Here is a 20120-nt window from a genome sequence, read left to right on the forward strand (position 1 = left end):
TGCAGGGACTGATGTACCAACAGGAACCAGCAGGAAGGACGGTGGTGGCGGCAGTGCTGGGCAAAGAGCACCAGACTGGGACCCAAGAGGAGTCTGAGCTAGACTCCACCCCTCACTCGTCCTATTATCTTGAGCATTTCACATAACCTTCCTGGGCCTCAGTTTACTTATCTGTAAACTGGGATAATAATATCAACTCCAGAGGGTCATTGTAGGCATGATATCTAACACAGCAGATCTCAGTAAATATTAAGTTCAGTTCGGTTGCCCAGTCATGTCCAACTCTCTGTGACCCCATGGACTGCAGCACGCCAGGCTTCCCTGTCCATCACCAACTCCCAGAGCTTGCTCAAACTCATGTCCATCAAGTTGGTGATGCCATCCAACCATCTCATCCTCTGTCATCCCCTTCTCCTCTTGCCTTCAATCCACAGCCTTGTCTAACTAACTCAGTAAATATTGGCAAGACCCAAAGGAATTGATGACAACTGGAGCCTCGAGTTAAACATCCCTCCCTTTGGGCTAATGTCAGACTCATCACAATACTGGCTACAAAGAAACTGTTAAGAGATGCTAGTCTGCTCCTCACGGAAAACCTGGTAAGAAAGTATAATGCTCAGCTCCTGATTGGCTGGGGCCTGTTAAGCCATCCCAGGGGACAGGCCAGCTTGAATGAGTTGAGCCTCCAGAGTTATAATCTGTTATCCAGAAACATTACTGAGGACAAGAATATTAGTGTGTTAAGACTCAAGTGATTCAGAACACCAGCAACTGCGGGCTGCCAGATTTATCCAGAAACCCACACCTGTACCTATGGCTCAAGCATGTCCGCAGCTGCTCGAAGGGCCTCCAAGGCTCCTTCTAGGCCTGTGCTGACATAGATGGGCTCTTCCCTCACCCATCCCCACTCATACACCACGTGCTGTTGGGAAGCCACCTGGCTAAGCTCCCCTTTCCCTAAGTGACAAGACAGTCACAAAGGGAAGGAGGAAAAGGAATGGTCCACCCCCGGCATCTAAGCACAAGAAGATCTCTCCTTACAGCCCCTGTGGCATGATGGGGTCAGGTCTTAAATCCTGATACCCTAGAGAGGGTCAGATAACAGTCATCCCATTAACAGCCTAACTGGGTTTCCCAGGTGGCACTAGTGGTAAAAACCTGCCCGCCAATGCAGGAGACATAGAGACACAGGTTTGATCCCTGGGTCGGGAAGATTAGCTTGAGGAGGGCATGGCAACCCACTCCAGCATTCCGGCCTGGAGAATCCCGTGGACAGAGGAGCCTGGCGGGCTACGGTCCATGGGGTGGCACAGAGGCGGATGTGACTGAGCGCACACACGCCAGCCTGATTAGTGGTTAACAGCCTGGTGACAGATCAGGAACAGGGTAAGACCCCAGTGCTGGGAGAGAAGAGGATGATAAAAATAACATCTACAGGCTTTACTGTTCTGCTCGAGCTGGCCCAACCAGAACAACTGGGCCACGCCGTCCAGAACAAGTGGGCCACGCCGCCTGGCCCACTCTATGTCCTTTTTTAAAAAAGACATTTTTGATGTGGAACATTTTTAAAGCCTTTATTGAATTTGTTACAATACTGCCTCTGTTTTCAGTTTTGGTTCTTTGGCCAAAAGGCATGTGGGATCTTAGCTTCCCAACCAGGGATGGAACCTGCAACCCCTGAAACGTGAAATCTTAACCACTGGACCTCAAGGGAAGTCCCATCTTTATGTCTTTAGGTTGTTCTCCCAAGTTACTGTAACAAACCCAGTCCTTGAAAATTTGGCACCATTACCTATGATCACACAGCGAACTCAAGGCCAGGGCCATTTCATAGTTTAAAGAAACTGGTAGCCCACTGGGGTGATGTACACTCAGAGATGTGAGGGCTCAAAGGGCATCTGTGCCTGTGTTCATCCCCTCTTCACTCGCTGGCCAGGAAGTTATCTAGTCTTGCAAGTGTATCTGCAGTGATGGGGACTCACTCTCTCCTGAGATCACTTATTCCACTGAGGCCAGCTCTGTCTGTAATGCTGCCTCTCCAGCCTGCACTCTAGTGCTCCTTCCTGGATCTACTTCTTGGAGAGCGTGACCCGTCTACACGACGTCCCTTTGGCTATTTCAAGGCCTCCCCTGTGACTCCCACATCGTGATGAGCTCAGTGCCTCCACCCTTTCTTAGGAAGCACAGATGTGTGGGCTCTGCTGCTGTCACCCTATCTGCAAAGTTTCACAGTCTTGCAGAACATGTGGTCTTGCACTGCTCAAATACTCACAACAGGAATTGATCAGTACGGAGCATGAAGAACGTCACCCCCTTGTTCTGAAAGTCATCTTCTTTCAATGCTGCCAAGAGTCACAGAAGCTTTTCTATCAACCATGTCACAGTTAATCACACTGCACTGTTGTCAACTAAAGGCCTCCTGTCCTGGAAAAGCCTTTATAAACACCTCTACACCCAAGTCTACTTGCTCTGGGGGCTCATATGTGGGGCACTGACACGTATTCCAATTAAATTTCCTATTAGGGTGCCCAACCATTCTAGACTTCCTATGCCTCTTAGGACCTAAGTCTGAACTTTTAAGTATTAATTACTTCCCTCTGCTTCCTGTCATCCACAAATGACACATCATCCAGCCTGTTGATGAGCACAGGGAGCAAGGCAGAGCCCTGCACCATCCTGAACCAATCCCCCTGCAGACCGAGATGAATACATCCTTCAGCCAGTTACTAAACCCTCAGCACCAAGCTCATGATCTCCATCTCAGTCTCAAAGGTATCATGAACGACCTCACCAACGCTTGCTAAAGTCCACATTCTACAAACGATCTAAAATGTTCATCGTTGAAGTAATTGCCAAATAAAAGCGATTTATCCCTTCAAAGGAATTCCATGCAACAGTTTAAAAATACAGTAAATCTATTTATTCCAAGACATATGTTTTTATCTTAAAAACATGCACAACAGTCTACTGTCTCTAGGCTAAAACTCTTCTACAGATACAGAACTGTACTTGTATCCCAGAAACCTGTATTCCATGTAAACACATAGAAAAAGTCCAAGATGACATATATCAAACGGATGTTACCTGAGGAAACTCGGATTGGGATGGTCATCTAGGAGAACTTTATCTAAATTTCAATTTTTATGAGAATGCATTCACTTATTACATGATTATAATTTTAAGTAGTCAAGACATATACATCTAGGGTGTCCCATGATATTACCAGTTTACCACTGATTTCCAAAGAGAGACAAAGACTAGTTTGAAACAACTTGTGTTTAGTAAACACTCATCCTGCCTGGATGCTGATAAATCATCTCTTCAGCAATTTGTTCAGGAATCTTCCTTCCTTGCCCTTTAGAAAATCTTGCTCTCCGCAACTGCTCAAACATCAACCAAGGTTCAGATGATGCAGGTCAGTGATTTCTCTGCACTGAGATATGATTCAAAATGTGTCAGACCCAGGAAGCTGTTAGGGAGCTGGATCAAAGTGAGCAGCTGAGTACAAAAGAGGTCACTTTGGGCCGGTGGGAAAGCACCAGAGCCAGGCTCCTCTTGAGGGGCTGGGGTGTATGTGGGGTGGGGGGTACATTTCAAGGTGTGTTTCAGGTTTACAAAGAACATGGACCAGAAGCAAAACAGTCTAGTGACCCTCCAGAGACATCTGCACAGAAGAACCCCCCAGCGAAGCAGATATATGTTGCCACACAAAAAAGGTACCCACACCCTCAAAACCATGCTGGGGACAGAGCATGTGGGCATGTGGTATGTGCTATGCCCAGAGACACAGGTGAGCACTCATATGCAGGGTACAGACATCTCTAGCTGAGCCCTGTCAGTCACGTCTGCTGCTGATGCTCAAGGTCCTGTATCCCCCTCTGTGCCTCTGGGAAGCAGCCGGGGCTGAGGTTAAGTAGCTGAGCGCTGCCAAAGGAACCAAGCTTACCAATCACTTCAATTATTCAGGAAACAAGATGGCTTCGCAGGTGGTTCGGTGGTAAAGAATCCATCTGCTAAGGTGGGGTTCTATCCCTGGGTAGGGAAGATCCCATGGAGGAGGAAATGGCAACCCACTCCAGTATTCTTGCCTGAGAAATCCCATGGACAGAGGAGTCTGGTGAGCTACAGTCCATGGAGTCAGAAACAGTCCAATGCAACTGAACGACTGAGCACGTGTGCACACCAAAAGAATGGACAAGCTTATCAATCACTTCAATTATTCAGGGAACAGGGTAGGGTTTTTGGCCTGGCTTAAGTCACCACAAAAGTCTCATGTCCTTGACAATGAGCGTGGCCAAGCCAGAAGAGCCCAGGGTACTGTGGTGCCTACGGGAGGGCAGCGCACGTGACAGAATGACCGCTGGGTCTGGCAACCATCCCAAGTCACCACGTCATCAGTGAAGCACTCACGTGTTCGGCTACACGTGCCCTGAGTTTTACTGAACCCCTGACCCCTGCTTTTAGATGATCAGAATTTTCCAGGAGCTGAACCTTTACCCTGAGCCCTCACAAACAAGCAAAAAGGAGAGAGTGCTCCCTGTGGCTTGCACAAAGGACATGGCTTTGGTCCGCTTCCATGATCAATGGATCCTGCTGGGCCATGCCCCCTCTCACAGGGAGCCAGAAAAAGGTACCTCTCCCTCCTGGTGCTAAAGCTTAGCAGAGATGTCTGGCTGGCTTCAGTCGATATGGTGAGTAGAGAAGATGGAGATTGTGGTACAAAGGGATGCCCAGCTGGTCCTTGTTCACTATCCATTTGCTATGAGCCCTTAGCAAAAACTTACAAAATTCAGAGGTTGATATAAAATTAAGGGTTAATCTATAAGGTCTCTCCTAATGCAAAGTGAGGCAGACATACAGAAAGGAAGGAGCAAGGGAAAAAAGGGAACATTCCATACAGCTTTATGTAAATGTTTCTAGACCTGAAATAATCTGATTTTCAAAACCATCTTCCTTAATGTTTCCTGGCTGTAGTTTGAGCCCACAATCCCTCTCTCCACAGCCACAGTAAACATGGAGATGCCCACCAGCCCACCCAGCTGCCACACCTCTCTCGCCCACGTGGGCACCTGGTGGGTCTCCTCTCTCTTGGCACGGTCTTCTGGATGGATCCCCAGGGTGGGGGCTGGGGAGCAGCACTGCTTCTGATGAAAACCATCCCTCAACCAGAAGAACTACTGAGCTCCAAGCACAGGCTAAGACAGAGCCTTGGTGGGCGGTGGGGTCAGGGAAGATTCCTGAGAAATGTGTGAGTTTTCCCAGCCACTGCGAGCTCTATGATCTTTTCACAGTGTATGAAAGTGGAAGTGTGAGTTGCTCAGTCATGTCCAACTCTTTGTGACCCCCTGGACTGTAGCCTGCCAGGTTCCTCTGTCCATGTGATTTCTCAGGCAAGAATCCTGGAGTGGGTTGCCATTCCCTTCTCCAGGGAATCCTCCTGCCCCAGGGATTGAACCCAGGTCTCTGGCATTGCAGGCAGATTCTTTACCATCTGAGCCACCAGGGAAGTCCCTCACAGTGCATAGGCAAGCGCCTTTCAACCTCTTCTGGACTATGGAGGGGAGCTAGAAGACGGGGCAGCAATGGCTGTGCTGCAGGGTTACAAATCTGCTCCTGCTTTCTGAATTATCACAGGAGACAGAAGCAGCAAAACAAGAAGGCCCTCACAGAAGGGGAGGGAAGGACAGGCAGGATAAGACTCCACTCTGCTTCACGGGGACTCAGGGAAATTACTCATCCCAGAGCTGAAGGATCTCCACCAAGTATTCCCAGATGCTGAGTTCAAGGGTCTAGGTTGGTGGGCCCATGTCCCCTCCCTCCCTGGCTTTACCACCCATTTACTCAGGGGCTCTAAAGGGGGCATCAGATTTTCCTAGGACAAAGCCTTCAGCTTCTCTCAAGCAAAGCTGCCTCTTCCAAAACTGCCACAGGAAGCCCCACATCAAAGAGGTCTGGTGACCTCTTACCTTCATCCCAAAGGACTGCATCCGGGTGGCCACTTCTCTCCCAATTCTGCCCAAGCCAAGAATTCCTAGGACCTTTCCATTCAGCTCGGTTCCCATAAACTGCAAACAGGGAAAGAAGCTGAAGTCAGCACCTGCAGTAGACCGTGGACACCGAGCCAGGCAGGGTGAGGCAAGGCCAGCCGCTTACCTTCTTCCGCTCCCACTTGCCATCCTTCATAGATGCCGCCGCCTGAGGAATCTGCCTGCAAGGACAGACACATTCAGCAGGCCCACCCAGACCCCACCAGCCCAGGAAGGAGGCGCAGTGTGAAGGCTGCATGGCCACTGCATCTGCCAGGCATCCCCTGATGAAGACAAGCTCAAGCTAGGTCTGGGGGCTCAGGTTCAGAAATACCGAGGATGGACAAAGGGGTGTAGCAGGAGGATCCCTTGACAAGACCTGGCTTGGAGCCCTGGGATTGTTTCCAGCCAAATGTCGGGCAGGAGGTTCTGAGTCCATCTCAGTTGCTTGAATATTGGCCTCAGTGACTCAGGGCATGTAAAAAGCAAAAGCTAATTCTCCAGCATTTGTAGAGATAATGAAATGGTATATTGGGGGATTTTAACAACACCAAATGTTCCAGAAGCACAAAGATTTCCATTTTCTTATTTTATTCAGAGCTACAACCTGAGACATCTTCCACTATATCAGGGGATAGTTGAATACTTATTCTCCCTTGAGAGTTAGACTGCACTGGGGTGAGCAGGTACTATAGTCTGGACACTTCCAACAACCGTAGCACCTCCTGTCTCACCACACACACACACACACACACACACACACACACAGAGGCACCCCACACACTCCACAGCCTATCCACAGCCAACATGGAGGTCTGATTCTCCATGTGTTTTCCAGAGGGGACATAGGAAATTAGGGTGATGTGAGAAATCAGAGGCAAGATATGTTATGTGGATCATGGTCCTCCAGGCTCTTCCTGAAGTGAGAAAGGAGGAGATAAGAAGCAATGTTTAAATATCAGCTCATTTGATGCTCACAATAACTGCATGGCGGGGGTGGGCAGGAGAGTTGGGGGCAGATTGCAGGCACTGGGGGTTAAACACCTTGCCCAGCATCACTCAGCCAGAAGTAGCAGAATGAATTCAAAGCCAAGGAAGGCATCCGCACCAGTCAGCCTCCTAAGTATTTCAATGCAGGCTTTCCTGCCGGCCATAAAATTCAGCGGCGTGTGCGTGTCTGCATGTGCGAGAGAGAAAACAGAGATTCCAAGATAACCGTTCCCTTATTTCCACTTCCCTGAGTTCTGATACAAAGCTTTCTTTCCTGTCTACACGTTACCAGGCACAGATTCCATCTGAGGATGAGGCTGACGGAGAACCTGCTCTGCTGTCACAGCCCCATGAACTCAGGGGCAAACTCAACAAAGCTCACGGAAGAAGTCCCATCTCACTGCTCTGGCCCATCAGGCCTCACTGCAAGAAGGACAATGTCCTCACTTCACTGAGGACAATGACTCACCTCGAGGAAGCAAAGCCAGACTGATCAAACCTGCCCAAGTGAGACAGAGCCCCCGTCGGCCTCCTCTGTCCTCTCGCCTCCCGACCTCTGCCCACCTGGTTGCACGGTGCCATCTGAGGTATGCCTGCGGCACCACAGGGTACAGGAAACCCCCACACCCACCCTCTGGGTACAGGAAACCCCCACACCGCCCTCTGGGTACAGGAAACACCCACACCCCTCTCTGGGTGCTCCACCCAACTGGCCATGGTCCCAGGTTTTAACACCGTGGGGTCCTCAGCAAGCCAGTGTGAGGAGGGCCACATGTGGGCAGAAGATCTCCTGAGAATTAAATGGAGGCCGACCTGACTTAACAAGAGAAAGGAAAACAGGCGGAACAGTGAAGTCTACCTTTGTTGCATTCTCCTCACTGTCTTTCCATGTCCTTGTTCTTCTCTAGCTCCTCAGGACCAGGCATCTAGTCGAAGTCCCCCAGCACAAGGCCCATCCCGGCCTGCTCTCCACCCACATTGCCCAGTGTCTCAACTTCTCTGTCCACCCCCCTCCTCACCCCTTCTACTGCTGCCTGGCTGGGAAAGCAGACTGATTAAACCAGCGCACGGTGAGTTATGAGACTGGTGATTCCTTCTCACAGGGTGCTCCCTTATTAGTTTTGATGTATCTTTGATGACTGAGGCTATGATGAGTGGTTGGGAACCTAAATCATACCACTTTGCCAACTCCTTTAAGTAAAGTTGGTCATGGAATAGGAGGAAAACTATTCCTGACTCCCAAGGGAACATCACCTCCAAAAAAAAATGTGAGAGAATTAGAAAGCTGCACTGGGATCCTTCCCTCATTCCTCAAAAACACAAACAAACACACACTATTGAATTTAATAGCACACGTGACACCAGGGCATCAGGCCTCAATACTTCTCTAGATGTTCTGGGAGATCCAAACAGCCAGCGCAGGGACCCCTTCTGGACCGGGTCCCTTCTGCTGGGCAATTCTCCCTATTCCTCCCTTTTTCCAACCTCCTCTCATCTTCACTGACAGGTCAGTATCAGTGAAGACCTACGATCTCAGGTAGAAATCTTGGGGAAGAATTAGAGCAAAGGTGAATGCCCTCAGACCCTCTTCCAGGTCTTGAGAAGGGGAAAGAATCATTTCTCAGGCCCAGAAGGTTTCAGACTCCCTGAGTAGAGAAGTAAGGAGTCCTGGCTGCCTGGGTTCCCTGGTTTAAGGATCCATGGACCTGTGAAGGGACCCAGAGCATCTTTCTGCCTGTCCACTGGCTCCTTGTCCTTCCCAATGACCCACTACCTGTCCAACAATGGGAGCTCAGACAGTCACTTTACTACCCAACACAGTAAGACTCGTGTACATCTGTGCAATATTCGTTGGTCCCTAGGCTGTCCCCTCTCTTTAAGAGATTTGACCCTTTGAGATCTCTTGTGTTATGAACCCACAGGTCATGGTCCCAGGGTTCCCAGAGAGGCTTTCTATTCCATTCTCTTACATATAGATCTGCAAGGACAGTGACAGAGGTAAGCCCCAGGAGAATCGGCCTGGCTGGGGAATCTAGAGAGAGCTTTTTGGATGAATAAACACTTGACCTTAACCTTGAAGAACAGTTTTAAGAGTTAAAGAAAGAAATGGCAGGGACAGATATCCAGGCAGCAGAAACAGCATTTGTGAGGCTTCGAGATCCGAGAAGGCTTCGTGTGCGTGTGGACACCTACCACTGTGACTGGCGCAGGGGATGTGTGTGGAGAGTGGAAGTGAGTAAGGAGAAAGAGAAGATCACCCACGTATTTATTTTCTCAATGGGCCTGCTCCCAGGTAATGAACGTGAGAACCAGGATAATGAGTGATCAGTCAAGGCCTGACAGCCTTGAAGGTTTTTAGCAGCCTGCACATCACCAGGCTGAAATGTTTCTAAGTTTCTCTGCGTCAGTTTGCTTAGGGAGTCATAATAACCGACAGACCACAGAGAGGAACTCTCCTCAGAGGTTAGGGACTCACTTACCTGGCGAGACACATGATCATTCCACAGGTAAGCTCCGCAGCACTGAGGCTGTTCCCATTGGGGGTACTGTGCATGGAAAAAGAGGGGGGTCATCTGTCAGCCAGACCAGGATTCCCACTCCTGTCCCTGTGGAAAGCCTCCAGTGCACCCCGAGCTTGCTCTCCTGCTCCATGAGCTTACCAGTTCTTTATTTCTCTTGTTTAGCTTTATGGGTTATTTCTTTACATTTTTAAAAATTGAAGTATAGCTGATACACAATATTATATAAGTTAAACGTGTACAATATAGTGATTTACAATTTTTAAAAGTTACACTCCATTTATACCTATTATAAAATACTGTCGCTACTCTCCATGTTGTACAATATATCCTTGTAGCTTATTTTATACCTAATAGTTTGTAGATCGTAACTCCATACCCCTATGTTGCCCCTCCCTCCCACTGGTAACCACTAGACTGTTCTCTATCAGTGAGTCTGTTTCTTTCCTGTTATATTCATGGGTTTGCTATATGTTTTAGATTCCTTACATGTGATATCACACAGTACTTGTCTTTTTCTTTCTGATTTATTTCCTAATGCCCTCCAAAACCATCCAGGCTGCTACAAATGGTGAAATTTCATTCTTTTTATGGCTAATAGTCTATTATATGGGCTTCCCAGAATGGCTTAGTGGTAGAAAATCCACCTGCCAATGCAGAAGACATGGGTTCAATCCCTGGGTTGGGAAGATCCCCTGGAGTAAGAAGTGGCAACCCACTCCAGTATGCTTGCCTAGAGAATCCCATGGTCACAGGAGCCTGGTGGGCTACAGTCCATGGGGTCACAAACAGTCAGATATGACTTAGAGACTAAACAACAGCATTACATTGTGTGTGTTTGTGTATGTGTGTATGTGTGTGTCACAACTTCTTTATCCATTCATCTGTCCATGGACACTTAGGTTGTTTCTGCATCTTGACAACTGAAATAATGCTGCTATGAGCACTGGGGTACATGCATCTTTTCAAATTAGCATTTTTTTTTCCAATATACCTGGGAATGAGATTGCTGGGTCATGTGGTAGGCCTATTTTTAGTTTTTTGAGGACGATCCATATTGCTCTCCACTGTGGCTACACCAATTTACATTCCCACCAACAGTGTATAAGTGTTCCCTTCTTTCTACATTCTCTCCAACATTTTGAGTGTACTTGTTCTTAATGCAAACCCCCAACCCCATGCCACCAGCCCTGAGTTCTGTGAGGTACTCCTGCCCTAAACCCAAAGTTGGAAGAAAACCCTTTTGGCCCGGCTTTATGTTTTCCTGCAGAGGGACCCCCATTCGAGAAACACACCTGGCCTCTCTCTACCCAGACTTACTTCTCCCGAGGCAGAGAAGCATCTCATTAGATGGGGAGAAACGTGTGTGGCTCAGCCCTTATCTGACTCCTCTTATTTCAGGACAGACCTGCCTACAAAAGGCACAAATCTCTGCTGCCCCATGCCATCAAGCTTTTATTTTATTGGAGTACAGTTGATTTACACTGTGGTGTTAGCATCACACATCTGTACCTGTGACAGAGGCAGAGGGTGGCCCTTTGACCACAGACTTTTATCAAGTTTCCCAACCTGGCTTTTATTAGGAACAAAGCTAATATTTTTATCTCCTCCTGTTGGGCTTCTCCTCCTATTTCTCCACAAGTTTTGCACTGAGAAAGCATCCTCACATGATAAATCAAAGGGCAATGTTGATTCTACCCATCTTGCAGAAAGGAAGATAGAGATAAAACCCATGAAACTATTTTTCATTTCTCAAAAGATTTTCCTTACTGTTTTTAGAATATTAACACACGTTTACCCTTTATGCCCTCTACTGGGTCTTTTCTTCTCTGGAATTGAAGGCTATAAGGAGAAAAAAGGTCAAGAGACTCTATTTTTAAAAAACTAAAAAATCAAGATAAAAGGATTCTTAGAGTCTGTCTTTCTAAGAACACCTGGCTTCCTGTCACCCGCAGCTAATGACCAGACTACACAGGATATGGGAGGAGGTGCTGGGGCCGGGGGGCTGGTGCTTCCGGATCTAGGGCAAGTCTGAAGGATGGGTTGCATATGTGTTCTCAGTCACTCAGTCACATCCAGCTCTTTGTGACCCCATAGACTGTAGCCCTCCAGGTTCCTCTGTCCATTGGATTTTCCAGGCACAAATACTGGAGTGGGTTGCTATTTCCTCCTCCTGGGGATCTTCCCAACCCAGGGATCGAAGCCACGTCTCCTGCACTGGCAGGTGGATTCTTTACCAGTGAGTCACCTGGGAAGCCCGGAGGATGCTACCGGTTAACATCGCTTCTGTTGGATACTGACCTCAGGCCGTTAACCAGGTCAGTTAACCCCTAACCTACAGAGGGAAGTGGAGAGGAGGGAGGGGAAGGTCTTGACAATGATGAGGCTCCCGAGGGAAGAGAAAAAATGGAGGACGGAGAAGTGGACAGGGATAACCTTGCCACTCCAACTTATGTCAGAGTGGTGCCGGAAATAAGGGTTGCCTAGCATTTGCATGCTGCCATGACCTTTGCCATGAGTTTCTGCAAAAAACAGCTCTGAGGAGGACTCCTTCTTTCTTGGCCCTGGAGTCTGAAAGAGAAACTGGGGTCCCTTTCCAGAAGAGCACAGGGAAGAGAGGAAGAGAAAGAGTGGGCAAGTCTGCCTACTAGCAAAGGCTGTGCTGCAGGACAAGAACCACCATCAAGTGGAGCCTGCAGAACCGGGCTCCATACAGAACCGCAGATGGGGAGGGGCAGGCTGCAGCAGAAACTGAGGAAAATCCACTAAGGTTCTTCTGATTCCTCAACCAGGCTGCAGGCGTGCAAGCATCTGTGGGGTGAGTTTGTGAAGCATTTTGAGATTACCAAGACAGCTTCCATGTCAGAAACCCGGGAAACCACTAAACCGTGAGCTCTGACCTGCCCCCACCCCATCTGCTCTCAGCCTGGAGCAGGCAGCCTCCTGGACCCCCTTCTGACTCTACAGGCATCTCCTCCCTCCATGTGGTCAGTCTCCACACTCACTCCCACTACCTCCACGACTTACTTCATGACCAGGATGCCCTTTCTGGTCGCGGCCTCCAGATCCACGTTGTCCACGCCCGTGCCAGCCCTGCCCACCACCTGCAGCTTCTCTGCCGCGTTGATGATGTCAGAGGTCACCTTGGTAGCCGAGCGGACAATAAGGCCTTCACAGTCCTGAGGCAGAAAAAGAAACACCTGGATCCACAGAGTTGGTCTTTGTACAGCCTCTCTGTCCAAGGTGGGAGTCCTTGCAGGCTGGCTGATGCTAGATACGTTCAAGCAAAGGAAGGCGTGTGTATGCGCACACCCCTCTGAGAGCCTTTGCCAACAGTCAGGCTTGGGTTCAAATCCAAGCTCCAGCCCTGACAAGCTAAGACTCTGAGCTTCGGCCTCCTCAGGTGTGTGAGGAGGAAATGAGACAGGACAGGTACAACCCCTGGCATGATATCGGGCCCAGCTCAAGGGACATCACTTCCTTCATCAGACACGGAGCTACTGAAGAGGTGAGGTGGGATCAGATTCTACTTTGTGAGCCCCTATGCCTGGTACACAGAAGGCACTCAATAAATGTTGGTCGGCTGAATGATTAAGTGAAGTTAATAAAGGGCAAATTATTAAAAGAAAAACATTTCCTAAAATAGAAACCACAGTAGAGGGAAGGGCAGAAAACAATTAAGCTGGTTCACAGCTGCTCAGAAAACCAGGCACTATTAGACTAAAACTAAATCTATGTGAAAAATCAGACTTTTTGGATTCATCACAGCCATTTTACCTGTGCTAAGCCAGACCCGGGGACCATCGTCCTTAGGCTTGTCCAGCATCTGATGGTATCTTCTGCAGAATAAGGATGCTGTGCCAAATACTCATTGAGAAGGCCCAGGAAATGGAGCAGGAGAGCAAATGCACACTCTGCCCAACGCTGGCTGTCCCAGGCTTGGTTGAAGAGCAAGCTGCAAGGGCGTCTGCATAAGCAGCAAGCTGGGAACAAGGAGGCTGGGGCTCTAGGCCCTGTGCTGCCAAAGTCACGCTGGGTCACTGTGCCAAGTTATGTCACCCCCACCCCTGGTCTCCTCCAGTAACACAAGAGCATTGGAATAGACAACTGATCTGAAACCTGTAACTCGCCCTGCACTTCCCCAGTGGGGCACCCAGCTGGATCCCATGAGAACCTTCTCTCTTCCCTTCCCACCACATGGATTCCAAAGACAAAGAGGGGCTATTGGCATCTGGCTTCTAGGGTAAGGGCCCACTCGTGTTTACTGTGCACAAGTCCAGAGCCTAGGAACAAGTTTGGACAAGTTAAATGCAGGGAGAACAGAGGGTTCTTTTCCCTCCACAGAGGGGAGAGGAGAAAAGAAGCTTACTCTGCAGTCTACTTAGACTTAGACTTGGAGGGCTTCTCAACACTGGGATGATTCTTTAGAAAAGGCTGAAAAACTACTTCTCTGGAGGTGTGAATGTTTCATGCATGCTCACTGGCTGGAGCCCTGCCAGACCAGAGAGAGCCGCATCGAGGACCCTTCACCAGCACTTCACATCCTTTCGTGTCTGTGGTTCTGAAATAGAATGCTCCTTGAATACTCTCTCCAAAGCTGCCAGCCCTTCCCCAAACCCTGGGAATCTTCCCACAGGGGAGACTGGCTGCAGAAGAGCATACAGACTCCCCAGGAGTCCACCCCATCGCTGCAGACTCCAAGGACAAGCACAGAAACAGCATGGAGTTTTTAACAAGCAGAGCCTCTCTCTGTGGAAGGATCTCCCTTATGGAGATTTATCCTACAGTCTCTGTTTCCTGCAAGGGTGTGTCCCAGCTTTCTCTGAAGCCATGAGGTCTGGACAGCCTCCAGTCAGACCAGCTGAGATGTACAGGCAGAGCTCGCCCATCCCAAGTGAGAATCTGCCTTTGTAGGCTTTCATTCAGCAGACACTGGTCCCACACGATCTGGACATAGCTTGTGGCCAGAGTTCACAAACTTGCAAGGCCAAGTGGCACGGTTCAACAGCTGGTCAAGGAACTAAGATCCCACAAGTCACACGTGGTGCCCTCCCCCGCCCCCCCCCCGCTCAAAAAAAAGTTAGGATTCAGTCAATCTGCACACATTTACTGAGAGTCTGCACTCCAAGGCACCGTCCCCCTCTCAGGACCCTGCCATCCCTCTGACATGTGGCTCCCTGTTCTCCCCAGCTCTCCTCTACTTCTGCAAACTGCAGCCCACAATCTCTCAGAAGTTTGCTGTGGTTATAATTTTCTTCTGCAGCATCCCAAGGTCCTCTCTGGGACTCCTGCGACAGGAATCTCAACACCACACCCACTCTGCTGTCTGCTGTTCTCTGCTCTGCATGCTGTATCCGTGTATGACAGCTGGCTGGAATAGGCATTTGCCACACTTGGTTTGCCTTCCTACTCCCAGCCCCTCTGAGGCCTCAGAGCTGGAAAACAGCAGGACCCTGTTCTGCTGGATTTATGGCTGTTCCAGACAAACTATGCCAACTCAGCAGTGGAAACCCATTCATGCTCCTCAAGTTCACACATGCTTCTTTTCCCAAGGAGGGCAGGCTTCGCCCTGGGGGTGATTTCAGCATTGCTCCTGCCTCACAACTGAACAACCAAACACACAAGCATGCGCTGACTTATGTAATAGGGGATGCCAAAGAAAGTCTCCAGGTTATGTTCCCCTGGCTACAGAGAATGCAGGTAGGCACTGTTTGGCACAATATATGTGATCCTTATTAAGTAGATGGCTCTGTAACCTTTGCCAACCAAATCCTACTGTAAAGGCTGGAAACGTGCTATTTTAAAAGAGCCTTTCAAAACATGGACTCTTGCATGGAAATTTATTCCCTTCTTTTCCTTTCTTAAAATTCAGAAATAAAGATACAAAGGTGCCTCAGAAAGTTAAATGCATTACCAGCCTGCGTTTAGTGGACTCTGACCAGCATTGTTATTTAATGAAACAGAAGAAAATATCAGAACACAGCACATATAGTATGGGTGTTCTTTCATGAAACTTGAGTGTATGCGTATACACATATGTGTGTGTATACTGAGTTATGGTGTAAAGTGAATTTCCTATTGTGGGTCATGGTCAAAGTCTAAAACCACTGATACGTGGTAAGACTTAATATTTATTATTAGATTTGTATAAGATGATAGAAGAGGGGTACACAGTCTAAATAAGAGTTTTGTTGAGTTCCAACAAGAAGCTTTATTATTTCAAACCAGTGTTTTCCAAACTTTTGACTAAGACCCATAGTACCAAACACATTTAGCCTATCTGTATTGCTCTCTGATTTTTACTTTTTTTCTTTTTAATGCTAATCACGACCCATTAAACGGACTTCAATGCCCACTAATGAGCTGTGACTTGCTTCAAGTCTGAAAAGCATGGTTCTGGGGAATGATTGTACTTCCTGACCATGGAGCGAGAGAGAACAAACCGTGCCTGCCCAGAATACCAAGGAGTGTGAAGGGAGGCCAGGCGTGGTTCTGGCAAACTGCTCCAGTTTCTTTCCGTATGAAAAAGGTATGAAAAAGGTTTAAACGGGAGAGGCCAGGGGCCGCTAACCCAGATACCTCTCCACTCAGAATAACAAGAGGTAGCTTGGATAGGAGTCCTTTCACTGGCCCAAGGAAACTAACCTGGATTCCAAACTAAGTGTTTTTTTACAAAGACAGACATGAAAACTGGGCATGCCCAAATCCCTCAACAATGTAGCCAACAAACACCTCTCTTCCTGCCAGGAGTTTGCAGTGCCTTTAAAACATCCTCTAAGTCCCAGCCCTCGATTCCCAGTCAACCTCCCAACATCCTTGAACCCTGCAACTAGTGACCAAGGGCTCCCATTCTTGTCAGTTCCACTCACTTACCACTCCCTCATCCCACCCTACCCCAGGGGTACAGGATTTTCATTTCCACAAGAAAGCTGGAAAGCCCTGGCGTCCCACCCACACTTCCCAGCCAGGTGGTCTGGTGGAGGTGAGGATCTAGAGACCACTACACTGCCTTCTGGTCATTGCCCAGAGCCAAAGCCACTGCTGCCATCTGCTCAAAGGAGGAGGTGACAAGTGAAGTGCCTGTCTCCCATTCACTCCGAAGGTGCTCCAAGGATCAGCTCCTGAGTCCTTGGCCCTCACCAAGTCAAGGCTGATCACCCTCTCCTCCCCACTTGAGCAGCAGTGGAGCAGGCAGAGGCTTAGGCTTCTGATGGTCTCATTTAGCACTCAAGTACTGTGTTATCTGGTCACTAGCTTCACAGTCTATTAACCAGGCTCCCTAACCAGCTGACAAGTTTCTGGAAGACAGGAACCAGTCAAACTTCTCTGAGTATAGGACAGGGGCTGGATACAGTACCATGGGGCCGGAGCCAACAAGGAGAACCCAGCAGGAGATACAAAGACAGTTAGGAAGACCGTGTGATTGCCTCACGCTAGTGCAAAAGCGGCCACCCCTGTGGTTTGATTTAAGGGACTCTCCGAGGAGTGAAGGATGGAGGGGTGGATCCGCGCTGAGTCTGGCTGAAGTTGGTAGGACAAGGCGGGGTGTGGGAGTTGGGGAGCAAGGGAAAATACTTCCGGACGGCTGGGATGGAGACACCTGGGCACTGGGTGCAGTCCAGAAGTGCGGTAACGGGAGTGAAGAGTTCCCAAAATAAATGTTATAAGCTTAGACGAGGCTGCCAAATCTCGCAGGGATTTTACAAACAAGGTAAAGAAAGATCCGAAGTAGACGGCACAAATTATATAACACGACAAGCGGTGATACGCTTCTGAGAAAGATTTGCTAAGAAATACACGTTTCCTGGGAGCGTTTGGGATAGGATTCTCCACGGATCTGGCCATACCTTGCCGCGCCGAGGACAAAGGTGAGGCCATCCGCCGAAACCGCTGGCGCAGACCGCCGGAGCCGCGGTCACAGCCACGCGGCTGGCGCGGGGATCTCTGGCGCCCCCCATCACCCGCCCCCTCCTTCCTCCAAGCGCTCCCAGGCGGCCGAGGGGCGGTGAAAACTCTTCGTAGTCTTGCATCAGACTAAAGGCGGGTATGGCGTTTGCTGCCCCAGTCCCGCCGCTTTCCCTGTGGCTTCTGGGGGAGCTTGCTGGAGCAGCCACGCGACAGGCTGGACTCCGCCAGCGTCCCCCAGGGAAGGCAGGACTTGGCTGGGCGAGCCAGGGCTGGGCCGGCCAGGGAAGGCTCGCCGGTCCCTGAGTTCCAAGAAGGGAAGCCACTTTGGCGCCCCTCCCCCCGGCACCCCCGCGCGAAGCGGGAGAGAAGGCCCCGGGCTGCCAGGGCCACTGCACGCAAAGGCCCTGGGGAGCCGCGCTGGCATCCCGCGGGCAGCCTGCACTTTGCAATGTTGGCGGGAAACGTTCCAACGTGAAACACGCCGTTGCAAACTGAACGGAAAGTTTGCATCCTGCAGCTTGTAGACGTTGGTTCCTCCCTCTTTCTCCCTCCACCTTCCCCAGCCCCCAAACTCGGGAGACCCCCAAGACTGACACCAGGTAGGAGGTGAGGGTGGGGCGCGCTGGGCCGAGTGTGTCAACCACAGTCCACGGAGGATGCCACACAGCCCTTGTCTTTCTCACGCTCGCCTAACCTGCAGCTCGGCTATCAGCTCCTCTTTGCTCAGGTTCTGCTTCTCCACCACCTGCAGCCCTCCGTCTTGCAGGATCTTCCGGCAGCAAGGGTCCAGGCTATCACTGATAAGCACTTTCCGTAGATTTGCAAAGGCCATTGCTGGAGTCGGCCTTAGAATCTGCAGCTTTTCCTGGGCAGAAACACCTAAAGCGAAACGCGGCTGCTTCGACTGGCGGGCTTCAGTAACTGGGCGGGATTCGCGACTGGACAGAAACTCTCCAACTCTCTGTGACTCCGCCCCCTCGTGGTGGTTCTGGGTCTTCAGAGCTCCTCCCACTTTATTATCCTCTGGAGACAGTCTATCAATCTCAACCAAAGCATTTCTCTGTAAGTGGTGAGCAGACAGAAGCATGTTTTTGCTGAGTAGCTGATTCATATCTGAAATAAGTTGAGAAATATTCGCTCTCATCACGAGAGAAATATTTCCTCTTCACTTTCCTCTTAAGGACCTAACTCTTTAACAAGCATTTATTAACGCACCCACTATGTGCAAGGCAATGCGCTGGATGCTGAAGGGGCTCGAATTTCAAAAAGACATAGCCCCTTTCCTCTGGTTGGCTAACATCCGAGAGTACCAAAGACACAGATGTGGAAAGTTAAATAATAAAAAGCAATAGGGAACTGTTTCTGAAACCTCACAAAACCATGATTAATTCCAAATGAATGATGCAATGAAAATTATAAATTTGAAAAAGAACAAGGGACTGGTCCATTTTGACCAGCCAAAATATTTGTTCAATATTCTCCTCTTCCACTACTTCCTCTCTGATTACTTAAAAAAAGAAGAAGAAGAAAATGAGATGTCAGTCTGGCCTAATTTATATATTGACCAAGGAGGCACTTCCCAGCCCTTATCTCCTTTATGTTTAAACCCTACAACAAACATGCTCTTCCATGCCCTATCTTACAGAATACTGGAAAATCCTATTTTGGATTTTTTTAAGGCCACCTAGGATCAGAAACCGGAGAGGGCAATGGCAACCCACTCCAGTACTCTTGCCTGGAAAATCCCATGGACGGAGCAGCCTGGTAGGCTACAGTCCATGGGGTCACCAAGAGTCAGACACTTACTGAGCGACTTCACTTTCACTTTTCACTTTCATGCATTGGAGAAGGAAATGGCAACCCACTCCAGAGTTCTTGCCTGGAGAACCCCAGGGACGGGGGAACCTGGTGGGCTGCTGTCTATGGGGTCGCACAGAGTCGGACACGACTGAAGTGACTTAGCAGCAGTAGCAGGATCAGAAACAGAGTCAGGGACCCTCACAGACGAATTAGAATTCATTATATCCAGCCCACTTAACCTTTGTGTTCTGTTGTCCTACACTATTCACAATACTCGGGTGCAAGATCCTTATCCTACAGGACTATGCAGTGTCAACATTCTCATGTAATGAAGCTTTGGACAGATGATTCCTAGGCACAAATCAGAAGTTAGACCAAATGCTTCCAATAGGAAAGAAGATAATTTGGCTATCCTGTTTGCTGGTTTGGATGATCTCTTGCTCCCCCATCCCAGCACTCCTGAGTATTTCATTTCTCTTCCTCTCAGGAGGCGCCCAGCAACCCTGGAAGCCCGGGGAGCAGACACTGGAACTGGCCCAAGAGGCTAACAAAGCAATTTGGGAAACACCCATTTTGGCTACCTCTTTAACTCAACTGTTTCCTGGACTCACCCTCTGCTTCCGTTCAGTGTAGAATCTAAAGCCCACTGTATCTCAAGGATAACCCCAACCCTTGACCCCAAGCCAAACTTCTCAGATGCTGTTGAACTCAAAACCAGAGGCCCTTCCACACCTGTCACCTGGGCATTATTTTCTTGCTTTAGTATTTATGACCCACCTACTTTCACACAGGACACACAAAAGGTACTTGTAAGCCCATTAAGAAAGTAGTCAACAGATGAGTTCAGTTCCAGTTAGAAAGGAGGGTGTGTAATAAT

The 20120-nt window shown here is 49.2% G+C and overlaps 1 protein-coding gene across 1 annotated transcript in view; it reads right to left on the reverse strand.

The window, feature by feature from the left end:
- The window catches only part of PHGDH (phosphoglycerate dehydrogenase), a 34015-nt gene extending 15635 nt beyond the window's left edge, over window positions 1–18380 (reverse strand). Inside the window, exons 1-5 of the mRNA XM_006049351.4 lie at window positions 18138–18380; window positions 12563–12714; window positions 9497–9562; window positions 6154–6208; window positions 5967–6065 (exon numbers count right to left, since the gene is read on the reverse strand). Coding sequence (XP_006049413.1) covers window positions 5967–6065; window positions 6154–6208; window positions 9497–9562; window positions 12563–12714; window positions 18138–18275 — 510 coding nt within the window. The 5' untranslated portion in view covers window positions 18276–18380. The remainder of the gene's footprint in view (window positions 1–5966; window positions 6066–6153; window positions 6209–9496; window positions 9563–12562; window positions 12715–18137) is intronic.
- Window positions 18381–20120: the final 1740 nt, after the last annotated feature.

Source organism: Bubalus bubalis, chromosome 6, assembly GCF_019923935.1.
Source record: "Bubalus bubalis isolate 160015118507 breed Murrah chromosome 6, NDDB_SH_1, whole genome shotgun sequence".
NCBI classification, from domain to species: domain Eukaryota; kingdom Metazoa; phylum Chordata; class Mammalia; order Artiodactyla; family Bovidae; genus Bubalus; species Bubalus bubalis.